General features: G+C 47.0%; 1 protein-coding gene across 5 annotated transcripts in view; it reads left to right on the forward strand.

Moving 5' to 3' along the window:
* Positions 1-236: 236 nt before the first annotated feature.
* The window catches only part of LOC119174558 (uncharacterized), a 74,684-nt gene continuing 59,961 nt past the window's right edge, over positions 237-14,959 (forward strand). For 2 of the 5 annotated variants that reach the window (XM_037425510.2, XM_037425511.2), the window contains exons 1-2: positions 237-500; positions 9,235-14,630. In XM_037425510.2, the coding sequence (XP_037281407.1) occupies positions 300-500; positions 9,235-14,630 (5,597 nt within the window). In that variant the 5' untranslated portion in view covers positions 237-299. The remainder of the gene's footprint in view (positions 501-9,234; positions 14,631-14,959) is intronic. The other 3 variants (XM_075895437.1, XM_075895438.1, XR_012895353.1) reach the window with 2 other exon arrangements.

A 14,959-nucleotide genomic window follows, 5' to 3' on the forward strand; every position in this document is an offset into this window, starting at 1 on the left:
TACACTGTAATTTCGGTTAATACTGGATCCCTTTGTAACCCTCTCCACCTTCGTGCTTCATTGTATATATTTCTTCTATGATTTAACATGAGTTAAAATCTGCACTTGTTTGTGAACCTTCTTACCTGGTCTCGTTTGTGTGCGCTACCAAGTTGTCGTAATAAACCTACACAAAACAGCCTATCAACTCCTCTGCAACCGAACAATGACCGAACTGTTCCGGCAACCATGTAGCTCGCGGACGAGCCAAAATCTCAATCGCCATCGCGCGTGAGCGTGCTGCTCGTACAGAAACAAGTATGGAGGATATTTCGTTGCCTCACGATACCAGAGTGGAAGACATTTTGGCCGACTATTTCACGAAGAAGATCGAGGGGAAGGATGCGGAGGCCAAGGAGAAGCACTCAGACTCGCAGCACAGCTCCAAGTCGAAGAAATCCAAGAAGCGCAAGCACAAAAAGAAGAAAAAACACAAATCCCGAAAAGCTCATTCAGAGAACGTGAGTGTTTTCGTTCCCCTCCCGTGAATGGCGTCGTTAATTGACCTGCGCCGCGAATGCCGCGTTGCCGGAGATTTATCACATAACGCTGAATACTGCCAATGCGCTATTGTACGTCAGCATTTCGGTCGTCCCAGTCGAAATGGCGGCTGCTCGGCGGCGAGGCCTGCTGGTGCTATTTTAATTTTCCCCGCACTGTTTTTCGCTTTTTAGCGCGCCGTGGCTGCTGGTAAACCCCGACCGTTGCCATGCTACGAAATGGGCGGATGGTAAAGCGACTTATTCCCTTGTTTGCGGTTTATGAACGCTGTATTAACCGCGGTTTCGTGCCTGGGGACCCGAACAGCCGCGATCGTGAGCGTCGCAGGGTGCCGCGATAATCGTGATGACCCGTCTTCCAACGCTTTTTCCCAGCTTATCTGAGCGACCGATGGGTGCTTTCGAAACATTTCTATGGAGTTTTATGTCCGTAACGCTTTGCGCGATAATTAGTGAGGCCAATTCCGCGGAAATATTTTTTAATGCAGTGTGTATGCTTGAATGCGGGATCTCTTTAAACGCATAACGTTAGCGTAGCTCGCTGTTTACGTTGCTTGTGGCACAGCTTCGAACTGATTTTGGTATGCCTTTACTGTTGAAGCTAGCTGACCGCTTGAAGCTTCTTCATATTATAAATGGAAAGAATAATCGTAACGCAGTGGGTGGCTTCCAAACGTACATATCTTTTAATTTGGTGAAGCGAGCTTACTCGTGACGTCACAGGCGCAGTTTCTGACGTCCTATTCCGACAACGCGGCGTCTAAGGTGACGATAACGCTGAATATTTTCTGCCTGCGGTTGCGAAAAATGGCCCTCTTAAGGGGGTGCCCCTCCTGAAATCAAGGTGGCGCCCCCCCCCCCCCCCCCCCAATCAAAACAGTTTCTGGCTACCTCTGTACGGATGAGCTCCCACCGCGATGATACGACGCATTGGCCACAGTGATGTCAGATCTTTCCATTCGCAAGGGTGTGGTGCTCGGTTAACATTACCTTCAATGGATGAAAAGTGATTGCAATGAGGCATATTGTTGTAAATTCAGAAATGGTGGGTGCTAAATATATTCGACATCCTCTGTAATGTAGACAAACGTGCCCCGCCGCGGTGGTCTAGTGGCTATGGTACTCGGCTGCTGACCCGCAGGTCGCGGGTTCATATCCCGGCTGCGGCGGCTGCATTTCCGATGGAGGCGGAAATGTCGTAGGCCCGTGTGCTCAGATTTGGGTGCACGTTAAAGAACCCCAGGTGGTCAAAATTTCCGGAGCCCTCCACTACGGCGTCTCTCATAATCATACGGTGGTTTTGGGACGTTAAACCCCAAAAAAAAATCAAAATGTAGACAAACGTTTATAGAAGACAGCAGAACTGTTACTGTTGCCTTCTAAACATGCTATCAAAAATCCTTGCATCATGTACGATTGTTTTGATACAGTTAAGTGCATAGCACAGTTTTCCAACATTTTCCTTATTCGGGACAGAAATAGCTTGACTTTTAACACTTGCTTGGTAGTTATGACATCCTCTCACTGATAAGCTAAGTGAGCCAAACAGGTGATAAATGTGAAAACTAGGTATATGCAAAAAAAGAAGGAACAACTATCCACCTCTGGGTCACCATCGTTTCATAATTAACAGTATGCTTTAGTGAAATTATACTTGTGAATGAGGTCCAGTCACTTTTCCTATTGCTTTTATTTTTTTTTAGAGGCCATATCCTTATAAGGTTCTGTTGGTGTAAAATAGTTACTAGAACAGCAGAGTATGAACACTACTGCCACTGTAGCATACCATCCTGTGATGCAGTGCTTGTGCATGGTTTTTATGGTTTATGCATGGTATTATGCATGGCTTTCTTGTTGCAAACAAAGTTTTGGCACTTGCAAATGCTTTCTGGCAGGGCCATTATGACTAGTACTTGTTGACACACAACTGTGTTTACAAATGAGGAAAGTTTGAGAAGATTTTGTGTCGGTCGACAGCATGGGCAGCCCCATTGGTGTTGCTTTTGATAGTTATATCATGTGCTGTTGGTATTGTGGTTGATAATGAAAGCAGGCTATTAAACTGGTTTATTGGCAGATAAAGCAAGGTTCATTTGCCAAGCTTCATTTCCCAAGCAGTAGTTAGAAAGATACTGAACAGAATTTTCGCTGCCAATGTTTTCAACCAAATCAAAAGATTGCATCCCGAAATAGATAGTTACACCCTTAATTCCAGCCAGGAACTACAGGAAAATAGTGGATTCAGTGCGTTTTTCACAAATTGCCGCGTCTAGCGGCCGCACCATCAACTAGCGAAAGTGGCGTCGCATACGCCCGATACAGGCAAATCAACAAAGCCAGCCGTCGCCCGCTTTTCTTGACTCGCTCGACTTGAAGACATATTGAGCGCTAACAGACAGAGATGTCAGAGAGATGACATCACGATGCTCTTGTGTTGTCGTCTCTCTTATGTCCCTGTCTTTTCGCACGCAATATGTCTTCAAGTTTCGTTTACCAACACGCCCAAAAAATGGCAATCGTTCCGCTCCCCTGCATCTTCCAAAACTGGCACGAACAGCAAAAGTGGTGCACAATGCTCTTTGCTGGAGTAAAGTAACAGCGATTTTGTGGAATAGGGATAGCGGCATAAAAGGAGAGGTGAGAGAAAGAGGTGGACATAAACACATGCATCCTACATGCGCTTTGGCGATTGTGACATCATGGCTCGTGCTAACCTGCAGTCGCGTGCTGACAGTTTGTCAAAAATACAGCCATCACTTCAAAAATACGGGAAATTGACTCTATTTATCGGAACAGTTGCTTCTGAGTAGAATTTTGATGTTTTGTTAGTTTTTCAAATTTTTTGTTCAATGTCCCTTCAAGAAATGCTGATAAGTTACAACATTCTAGCAGTGTCATGCAAATGACAATCAAGTTGATCAGCTTTCTTGTACGCAGGAGCTAGCTTTCATTTTGTTGTAGATTGGCCTTACAAACTTGCTAAGGGCCATTAATGTTTATGGGAAATAGAGGCCATTAGGCAATGTGTACTTTATTTTGAAAATTGAAAACCTTATTCTTTGAATTAGCTTTTACAGTTTTGAAGCCAATACATGCAAACTTTAAGCAGGGCTTGTTTGTATTTTCTGGTCTCCCGTTTCCATAGTGCATGAGCAAGGCAATGGTGGAATATATTATACTACGTATCTTGAGCTTCATCACCATCACCACAACTGTAGTCATTACAGCCTACAGTTGTGCAATTGTGTAAGCAATTACAGCCTTCTTGAAAGCAAGTGGACTATATGCATGTCCATAACATGCTCTCAGTCTGAAAAGATTCAATATGTCTCTCTTCCTTAAGCTTCATGGTGCCTTTGGCTTGGCTTCATTTTTATAGCTACTATCACTTGATCTGAAGCTGGAGAAAGACTCGATACTAATAGCTTTTTGCTGAGTTATGCCTTCCCATTGTGTATGAAGTGAACCGCCTTTGAACTTGGGGTGTTTTATCTGCATGCCAAGTAAAATGCCAGCATATTTATTACTTTTTAGTGCGCACAAATTCGGGCGCTCTTTCACATGCTTCAACTTTCAATTCATGCGAGAGTTCGATATCCACTACTTCGCGGGAAGTTTAGGCGCCGCTTAAGAGTCTGGATTGTGTGCTGCAGGAGACCATACCCTTGGTATAATCATTCTGTAGCCTTTGCGGCCAATCTGCCTTCTCTCCTCTGACGGTGTGGCTCGGCAATCAAGATACACGTGTCCCAAGATGCTGCAGAGGGGACGCATAGTCTATCCAGGTCGTGAGTGACAGCCTGTCATTGAATTGTGGAAGAAGGCGGCACTAAAACTTCCCACTCTGTTTGACTTCCACATTCCACGTTGCCTCTTATTGACCTCTCAAGATCATCAAGGTGTTACAGCATGGCATTTCTGGTCTACGTTTTCCCACGGTATATTCAACATTCATCATTTGGACTGCTGGAATTTGTCACTCTCTTAGCTAACAAGAAATTTATTTCTACTAAAAATGTGCATGCAATACTTTGACAGAATGGCCTAACATTTAAATATTTAAAATCCAGAGTTGCTTCTCAACGATCTCCAAGATATATAACTTTTCCACCGTGAAAGTGCATCACCGAATCCCCTAAATTTTACTCGCACATAAAGTTCAATTCATTAATTATATTTAGTTTGAGAAAGATATTCACTGGCTCTCTCAGGACAAGAGGTATCAGTAATTTTTTGGTAGTGCGAATTTGCTGTAAGCTGTTGGACGGCTGGCAATCTTGGCAAATTGGTTGTGGTGCAATGTTGGTGGTTGCTCTGTCTGCTTTCGTAGAGTTGCAGCCTCGGCAGTTCTTGTCACCGCTAGTTTTTCTGAGGTGCACATTGTGTGTTCACGAGACACTGTGCTGGTAGAATGCAGTGTTAAATTGTGGTAGTGCAAAACATAAGCAGCACAATGCATTCTTTACTGTCCATGCTGTTTTGTCTTAACGTGTAACTTACTATTCTCAGCAGCAGTTGCACATTGGCTATAATACTCAAGAAATACGCATCCTCTGTACTGTCTTAATACGCTCTTTGGGTATGGTGTCTATATTTTTGCACACAACTTCTTATTGCCAGCTCTGTCAATTAGTGGCTGGAGCTTTGAACGAATTCAGTCCTTTGTTGGACCTTCATTATGTGTTCGGTTCACATAAATGTTTTACACATTGTGGCTCACACTCACTTTGCTGAGTGCACTGCCATGTTTGACGGAACATTCAGTGCACCGCAACTTGACATCCATCGGAAGAAATTTAATCTCACTTTATAGTAACGCACGTAGGCAATAATAAATAAGGTTAAAGTCTGAGTCGTTTGGTTCATGGTGTTTAAGGAATGAACCAGTCAAGAAAGGGCACAAAGAAGTGGTACTCACGACGACTGGTGTGTACCACTTTCCTTTTCTGTCTTTCGTCTTCTTGTCTCGAATAATAAATGGTGTGTGCTCTTCAATGCAGTGATTCGATTCTCTCTATGCAGTGATGTGATGTCAGTGATCGCATAAACATACTTGCGCTTTAATTATGACAACTGAGTAGAAGACTCCTAAATCCACAGACTACCACTTTGTCTTTCATGCCATGGAGTAGTAATGAGTGCCCTAGAATAAAGTTCCAAGCCACGATGCCACTTCTAGTCATTACAATATAAACAGTTTGTTATAATTCACACTTAAAGATGATTTACTATTATTGTGAGTGATTGATTTAATTGATTGATATGTAGAATTTAACGTCCCAAAACCATTATATGATTATGAAAGACACCGTAGCGGAGGGCTCCGGAAATTTTGACCACCTGGGGTTCATCATGCACCCAAATCTGAGCACACGGGCCTACATTTCCGCCTTCATCAAAAATGCAGCCGCCGCAGCCGGGATCTGATCCCGCGACCTGCGGGTCAGCAGCAGAGTACCTTAGCCACTAGATCACCGCGGCGGGGTACTGTGAGTGATTGCTCCTTGTTCAAGGTCCATAATACACAGCGAACCACCGCATCAACTAGATGTTGCCATAGGCTTAACTGTGCAGGAATTTCATTTGTTCTGTCCTTTACTTTTCTCCATCCTCTGCCCTCTGTCTCTCCTTTTACTGCCCTACCCCAACTTCAACTGCTGACTGAAGTACATATTGCAAGCAAAGACAGTCTTGGACAGTTCAGTAGTTTCAATGCCTTCTTTTTACCTGTAAAAATTATCTATTTCTGCCGTTACGTTGCCACCCACATTTCACGTCTATAGACTGCCATTTTAGTGAGGCGACCTGTTTGGTATTAAAAAAGCAGAATTCAACGTTTGATACTGTTGCAACATGCACAATATGTTATGCAGTGTGCACAATATATGTTGTTATCATGTTATGATGAGCAATTGCAAACTTCCCGACTATCCTAGTTCTACATTAAATTTCACCACTCTGGTTCAGTAGCTAAAAATAAAAAAGCAGTCTAAAGATAACCATTTGTTGTCCTTAAATGTGAGAAGTTACTTTCACTATCAATAGCCCATAATAATGTGTTGATTAGCACTTGACTACTGCATTACAGTCGGATGCTACTTACACAGCACTATTTTTAGCTGAGCACTGGCAACTTGTTTAACATTGTAGAAATCCAAATCTTGCAATAGAGATGAATGGTTTATAAGATCCGATCACATCCTAAAATATTTGCTCACACTTTGTGACTCATCAAAAGAGAAACACATGCTTGTTTTTTAGACATCTTTTAAGGCTGGTTGGAATCTGGCAGATGCTCCCAATCCTTTTTTTTTTTCTTTTCACTGCTCCTTTGATTTACCCATCTCATGTGGCTACATGACGTGTTAGTGGGCAAAAAAGTGAAATGATAGATGAGCACGACACACTAGTTCATGTCATAACTGTGTTTTTTTGTACTTAGGCCACAAGGGGTCACAAGTTTGCCCCGTCTTCATTTTGCTTGAGCTACGTGAACAGTCCAATGCATTGATTGGAAGGCTGAGTAGTTCATTGCTCATTGCTCACCCATTTATTCTCCAATGAACTTCTGTTAGGCATGCCATCTCTAATCAAGAAAACAGATAGCATCATCACACTACAACTAAAGCATTTGATCGTCTCCAGTGTCTTACTATTGTGGTTACATAACAAAATATATGGCATCTAGACAATTTCCATGTCTACCCATGTGCTGTGGAATCGTGGGGATGTTGTCGGGATGTTTCTGTGTGACTTTTTTTGTTGTTGTTGAAACTGCTGATGAGCTCCGAGTCGGTTCAGTTTTGTGGCCATTTGCGGGAGAGCACCCAATAACTGTCTGCATTGCTGTCCCGTGAAGTGTAACTTGCGTTTGAGTAGAATATATAGGACTTAGCTTAGGCGTTGTCAAGTTTTGTGCTCCTTTGTGTCTGCATCACATGTACGCATAATCATTTAGTGTTTCCTGAGAGTTCACTGACCAAACACTTGTGCAGGTCTGGTTTAATGCGGAGTAGAATACATAGGACTTAGCTTAGAGGTTGTTAAGTTTTGTGCTCCTTTATGTCTGCATCACATGTACGCATAATCATTTAGTGTTTCCTGAAAGTTCGCTGACCAAACACACGTGCAGGCCCCGCCGCGGTGGTCTAGTGGCTAAGGTACTCGGCTGCTGACCCGCAGGTTGCGGGTTCGATTCCCGGCTGCGGCGACTGCATTTCCGATGGAGGCGGAAATGTTGTAGGCCCGTGTGCTCAGGTTTGGGTGCACGTTAAAGAACCCCAGGTGGTCGAAATTTCCGGAGCCCTCCACTACGGCGTCTCTCATAATCATATGGTGGTTTTGGGACGTTAAACTCCACAAATCAATCAATCAAACACACGTGCAGGTCTGGTTTAATGCCGAGTAAAATATATAAGACCTAGCTCAGAAATTGTCAAGTTTTGTGCTCCTTTGTGTCTGTATCACGTGTACGCATAATCATTTAGTGTTTCCTGAGAGTTCGCTGGTCAAACACATGTGCAGGTCTGGTTTAATGCCGAGTAGAATATATAGGACTTAGTTCAGAGGTTATGTCTTGTGCTCCTTTGTGTCTGCATCACATGTACGCATAATCATTTAGTGTTTCCTGAGAGTTTGCTGACCAAACACACATGCAGGTCTGGTTTAATGCCGAGTTTATAGACTGCCAGCAAACAGGTTTAGGGTTACTTTGTACACAGCTAACTATGTTCCTTACTGGTGCATCTATCATTTATTTATTATATTGATTTGAAGTCACTAGTCTGTTACGCAGCCCAGTCTTAGCAATATGTGTCACTGTAAGATGACTGATCACTGATCACTGTAAGATGGTAGGAGTGTTACGCGATAGAGTCCAGTGTTTATCAGGCTGTAGCTTTGAGCACGTTTGTGGCCTGGGCCATGGAGCTCAATATGACAGAGAAGCGCCGACTCTGCTGCAGCTACACACATTTGCTTGGGACATACGGCGCTATGCAGACTAGAGCGTCTAGATAATTTTGCTCTCTACCTCTGCTTCTCTTTACACTTTCACACATGCCTTCTTTTTTTCTTGCGCTCCCAGCCAACAACTCACAACATGCAGTGTCGTCTGTCAAGGCATGTAGAAATAACTCCACTCACGAGCGCACGAGAGGCCGTCGTTGCCGGGGTGCGGTGTGCATGCAGCACCCAGAACAAGTAGGCAAGCACATGCGCTGCTATAGCAGTGGCAGACCCACACGCCCACAGCTATGCTCGAGGACTAGCATCTCTCCTCTGCGACTTTTCATCATTTGTGGTATCATGCGGCAAGCTTGCTGTGAAGGCAGACCTAGTGTTGCAGAACGTGTTCCTTTCAGGTGAACTAATTTGGCAGTCATGTCTGATCTTACTTCGTGCCTCGGGCAGAACAGATGCTGAGTGATTGAATTTTAAGCTGTAACTGTGGATCTACTTAGTAGCCGGGCATTGTTCAGGAAAGAAGTCTTCTTGAAGAGTCACTGTTAAGTCCTAAGACTGTATTGCCATTACATCAATGGGGCATCATTTTCTTTCATACACGAATTTTGCATTTGGCACAGACAACCTGTTTTTGCCATGTGATATTGGCTAGAGCAGAATGCTGGTTGGGTGCAGTGTGTTGATGTGTTGAGGTGAAACAATTCACTTGGCCTTTTATGTTGCTTTACAGGAGGAGGAGGAACGGGTTCACTCCAGTACAGATGACTGCTGGGTGGAGGTAACGGCAGACAAAGACAAGGAAAACTCGGCTAAGGATAAGTCAGATACCACTGACAAAGAGCCAAAGAAGAAACAGAAGAGCAAAAGCAAGCGTAGAGACACTAGTGCCTCTTCAAATGTAGATGCTGCAGTGATGCAAGATGAGTTGTCGAAAGACAAGGGCGGCACATGCAAAGATGAAAACCCTGGTGGCAAAAGTGACACTGAGCAGAAGGAGCCAGCAACCAAGGATGATGTTAAACAAGCTAAACGCACTGGGCGAACATCTAGAAGGTCAAGTGTGTCTACTTCTCCAGAAAGGAGCAAGCGGGCTTCTAGCAGCTCCGGTTCGGATGATGACCACAAGAGCGCATCTGCAGCAGGGCCTGCTAGCCGTGCTTCAAAAGCAGAGCCAGCTAAAAAACCAACACAAAAGAAAGGGCGAAGCTACAGAACAAAGCGTTGTCGATCGTCTGGCTCATCTGATTCATCTGAAGATGACCGAGACAAGCGGAGCAAAAGTCGTAGCCGAAGTCTTTCGCAAAGGGAGAGTCCTCGACTTTCCCGGCAAAACAGAGCTCGCAGTTCCAGCAGGAGCCGACGTGGCACTCAGAGCAAGGATTTAAGACGAGAAAGGAGCAAGAGTAGAGATAACAGCCGATATGACCGATCACGAGGTCGCTCCCGTAGTCCAAAACGGTCAAGTCCCATTAGAATCCAGCGCCGTGGCCTAAGCCGCGGCCGGCTGAGCCGTAGTCCTGAAAGATCGACTGGCCGTAGTCACAGCCGAAGGCGGTCTCAAGGCCGTCACAGTCGTAGCCCTCGGCGTTCAGAAGGTCTTCGTGGCCGTAGCCCTAGACGTTCTGAAGTTACTCGCAACCGCAGCCCAAGACGTACCGAAGGCCGTCGCAGTCGTAGCCCGAGGCGTGCTGAAAGTCATCGCAGCCGTAGTCCAAGACGACCTGAAAGTCGTCGCAGCCCAAGCCCAAACCGTGGCCGAGGGTGGTCTGGAAGCAAGCAAAGTCGTGGTCGATCACCACCAAGGCGGAGCCGAAGCCGCAAAAGGTCAGTGAGTAGGCATCGAGGTCGCCGTAGTCAAAGCCATAGCTCTAAAAATTCTCGACGAAGTACAAGCAGGGATAAAGGACATAAGAGAAAAAGTCAAAGTCCTAAAAGAGAGAGGAGAAGTCGTAGTTGCAGCCGTAAACGGTCGGCGAGCAAACAAAGGCGCTCTTCACATGATTCAAGCAGTTGTGACAGTTCTTCAGACCGTAGCAAGTCTAATGAGAGAGATAAAAAGAGTGAAGAGAAGGCCTCTAGTGTTAGACCTTCAACACCTGATAAGAGCAGTGAAAGCTCTATTGATGAAGACTGTAAAGAAAAACGATCGAAATCGACAGACGAGCAAACAAAGCAGGACAGAGCGAGTGACAAAGAAAGTTCCGTTGATGGCGGCAAAAACCAAGTGGTTCTTTATGGACCATTTGAGGAAGAAGAAGCTAGTCTTGATGAGGAGCCAAGCCCCGACAGAGTGGAATCAACGACAAAACCCTCGCAGCCTGAGACAGGCTCTGGTGCTGCTGGCAAGAACGAGAAAAGCCAACCAGCAAACAACAGCCTTGAGGAAGTGCCACTGCCAGCAGAGCCTGCAGCCCAGTCTGAAGACACTCAACTAGAGGACATGGACATTTCAGACTCGCTGTCCTCTGGTGGCGAGCTTGAAGCGGAGGATTGCCTCAGCCAGAGCCTGCCTTCTGATGAACGTTGCAGCTCACCCTCCATCACTTCTCGACATCAGACTGAAACCAAGGCCTTGCAAGAGTGTGTGCCACTGCAGAAGGCCCCTACGTCTGAGGAGACATTGGCTAAGGGAGCACCCGCCAGAGCTGCCATTCCTTGGACCTATGCTGAATTGCAGCCACCACCACCGCCCCCTTGGTTGAAGCCTGAAGTAACCAAACCTGTGGGCCAGGTGAGGCCTTTTGTTAGAGAAGTCAATACAAGTGAAAGTGCCGCACAAAAGGGCCTCTTGCAGGGAAGGCAAGATGGGGTTGGTGCTGTTGGATCTGTGGCCACGGTGCAGCCATCCGCTGATCCACCATTGATTGCTCCTGACAAGTCCACAAACAAAGCTGAAGAACTGTCTGCTTTGCCAAGCCCTGCTACAAAAGCTGCACAACAATCTGCTTTTCATGATGTTTCAGCAAAGCTGACACCTCAGATATCTCTTGCAACTGTGCTGCCGCCACCTGTAAACGTGCACAGCGGGGCACTGTATTCGGCTACTGTGATGCCAGTACATGTTCCTTACCAGTTTACGGGTTTGCCAGGGCACGGTCAAGTTGGCCCGGGTGTGACATTGCCAGTTCCGCAGGAAAAGTCTGCCCATATGAATGAGCAGCAGCATGACCAGCACCCACCCCAGCCACAAAAGGGCCGTGGTAATCAATCATCCGACTCTGTGGACTCAACTGGCACTGCTTCACAGCTTAGTGGACCACCTGGGAGTGAATCGAATCCTCCATCTCCCACAAAAAAGCCTGAAGTTGCAAGCACAGCTCCACGTGTAGGTGCAGCAGAGGAAGCAATGGATGGTAACGAATCAGAGTGCTCGTCCAGAAGCTCTTCACCAGCAGAGGGACGAAGTCGCAGCAGCAGCAAGGAGAGAGTAGGCTCTCGTTCATCTAGAAGTCGCAGTCCGAACCAGGCGACCACAAAAAGATCACGGAGTAGCGAGTCTCCAAGCCCGAGCAGCGACATCAAGAAGCTGCGCAAGGATGACCGGGCAGACCCCGAGGAAAAAAGTACAAAGAAGGAGTGTTGTGACAGACGTGATAGCGCAAGCCCAGGTCACAGTGCACGTGGCAGCCATGCTAGAAAAAAGAGCGCTAGCCCAGACAGGACGCAAAGCAAGACTCTTGACCGTAAAAGGAACAAGAGCCGTGACAGAAGGAGCAAGAGTCGGGATAGACAGAGAAGCCAGAGTAGAGATAGGAAGAGAAGCCCAGTGCGTGAGCGGAGGAGAAGCAAGAGTCGAGAAAGAAGGCCAAGCAAAAACAGGGAGCGAAGGAGGAGCAAGAGTCAAGAAAGGAAGAGAAGCAAGAGTAGGGACAGAAAGAGGAGCAGGAGCCGAGAACGAAAAAGGAGCAAAAGTCGTGAGCGAAAAAGAAGCAAAAGTCGTGATCGGAGGAGGAGCAAAAGCCGGGACAGAAGAAGAAGCCGAAGCCGTGACTGTAAGAGAAGCAAAAGCCGGGAACGGCGTACGAGTGTTGGGCGCAGTGGAACACGCTCAGCTCGAAAGAGAAGCGGCAGCAGGTCTCGTAGAAGCCGCAGCCACGACCAGACCAAAAGGCGTAGCCAAAGCAGAGAGAGGGTACGTCAGCGGCGAAGCCAGAGCAAAGGGAGAGACTCAAGCAGGAGGAAGTCTAGGGACAGAGAGACGCCAAGGGCGGGCTTGATCCTGAAACGATATAAGAACGAGCTCAGCAGTGAGTATGACAGCAGCCCCGAAAGAAAAAGCAAAGCGAAGCCATCTTCGCCAGTCAAAAAAAAGCCACGCAGGGGCAGTGATGCTGACAGTGTTAGCTCACAAGATGATAAGCCTGAAGATAACAGGGCAGCATCGCCAATGTCTGAAACTGATGAACCTGATGCAGATGACAAAGGTGAGGACCGTACACATGATGAGAAAGAGAAAGAACTTGAGAAGCAACGACCCTCAGAAACGGAAGGTGAGGATAAGGATGCTCCATATGGACCACTTCCCCCAAATGAAGCCAGAACTTCTCCAGCACATAAGGAAGCACAGCACTCTCATGATGAAATGGATGATGAGCGAGATCTACCAGCTGGCTCTGATATTAGCTCATCGTTGGGAACAAAAGCAGACAACAAATCACTTCACACTCCAGTTGTGAGTAGCAGTAGCTCTAAAGAGAGCTTCTTGGCTGGGGACATGTTATTGGCAAGCACTAAAGGTCAGTCTGGTGGTAATGGCTCTCTTATGGACATGACTGTGTGTAAAAGCCTAGAACCGCAGCAGGACCGGCAAGATAGGAGTACAAGTAAAGGAGACAAGATGATTTATGAGAAGCTTACTGTCCCAAGCGGTGAAAGCGCAGTGTCCAGCTCAACTGGAAGCCCTGGACTCCCAGAAGAGCGACCCACAAGCACCAGACTTTCTGGAGACTTGAACACAGAAAACAAAAGTGGAGCTAATTCATCCTCTGTGCGAGGCCCATCTGCCTGCTCGGATTCTTATGACGACGGTGAAAAGAAGCCAAGTACGACGACAGGCGACAAAGCTAAAGAAACCAGTTACAGTGACGACACAAGGAGTACCTCAGACAATGGACGTAAGAGTCGTAGCAGGAGTCCATCAAGCACATCCTCCATTGAAAGAGTTCGAACAAGGAAAGAGTCATCATCATCAAGCTCAAGTCAGAGTCCAGAGAGGGGCGCTTCTAAAGATCCCAGCAAAAGTAGAAGCACCTCTCCAGACAGTCCTGACAGGGAGACACGTGACGAAAGTCCAGCGAAGAAAAGACGAAGCCGAGACTCGAAACGGAGCCGCAGCAGAGAAAAGAAAAGGAGCAAAAGTCGAGAAAAGAGGAGTCGCAGCCGGGAGAAAAAAAGGAGCCACAGTCGAGAGAAGAAGAGAAGCCTGAGCCGAGAAAAAAAGAGAAGCAGAAGTCGTGAGAGGAGGATGAACCCTATCCGAGACAGAAGTCGCCGCAGCAAGGAGAGGAAAAGAAGCAGGAGTAGAGAGAAGAAGCGAAGTCCCAGCCGAGAAAAGAGGCGGAGTCGCAGTCGTGAGAAGCGAAGGAGTCGCAGTAGAGACAAAAGGAGAAGCCGCAGCCGAGACAGGAAGCAAAGCCCCATTCGGAATAAGAGGAGAAGCCGCAGTCGAGAGAAGAAGCGAAGCGTAAGCAAAGATAGGCGCAGGAGCCTAAGCCGAGACAAGAGGCGCAGCCGCAGCCGAGATAGGAGGCGGAGCCTCAGCCGAGACAGGAGGCGGAGCCTCAGCCGAGACAGGAGGCGCAGCCTCAGCCGGGACAGGAGGCGCAGCCGAGAAAGGAGGAGAAGCCTTGACAGGAAGAGCCCAAGTCGAAGCAGAGACAGGCGAAGGAGCCGAGAGAGGAGGCCTCGTAGCAGGAGCCGTCCACGACGAAGCTGGAGCCGAGCCATGGAGCTGCAGCGCAAGCGTAGTGCCGAACGGTTGCGAAAGAAGAGCAGAAGTCCTCGGAAGAGAAGTGTGAGCAAAAGGAGGTCACCGCCTCCACGTAAGAAGAGTCGCAGCCGAAGCCGCCGGCGTTCTAGAACCAACAGCCCTCCAGAACGGAAAAGGAAAAGCCGCAGCCGTGAAAGGTATGTCGTGATGACTTGCAGCTTCCTTGTCCGGCCCTGGTTCTGTGGATTGTTCTCTGTTTTACATATTTTCACTTGCACTCACACGTTATAACTAGGAGGCATTATGATGTGCTATGCAAGTCCTACGGTGTCTTGTGGATCAGTTGTGCAAAACCAGCCAATACTTCTCTGTTTTTGAAATGTATGCGGTGGTCTGTGCTGTAATACATTTGGTGCTTCATGCACCGAGCACTTTTTCACGTAATTGTACTTTGCATGTGGGAGTGGTTCCATTGTGTTGGTGGCTGGTTCCACTTCACAGGGGAGGGTTGCCTGCCTCTTGGTAG

This window comes from Rhipicephalus microplus, chromosome 5 (assembly GCF_043290135.1).
Source record: "Rhipicephalus microplus isolate Deutch F79 chromosome 5, USDA_Rmic, whole genome shotgun sequence".
NCBI classification, from domain to species: Eukaryota; Metazoa; Arthropoda; class Arachnida; order Ixodida; family Ixodidae; genus Rhipicephalus; species Rhipicephalus microplus.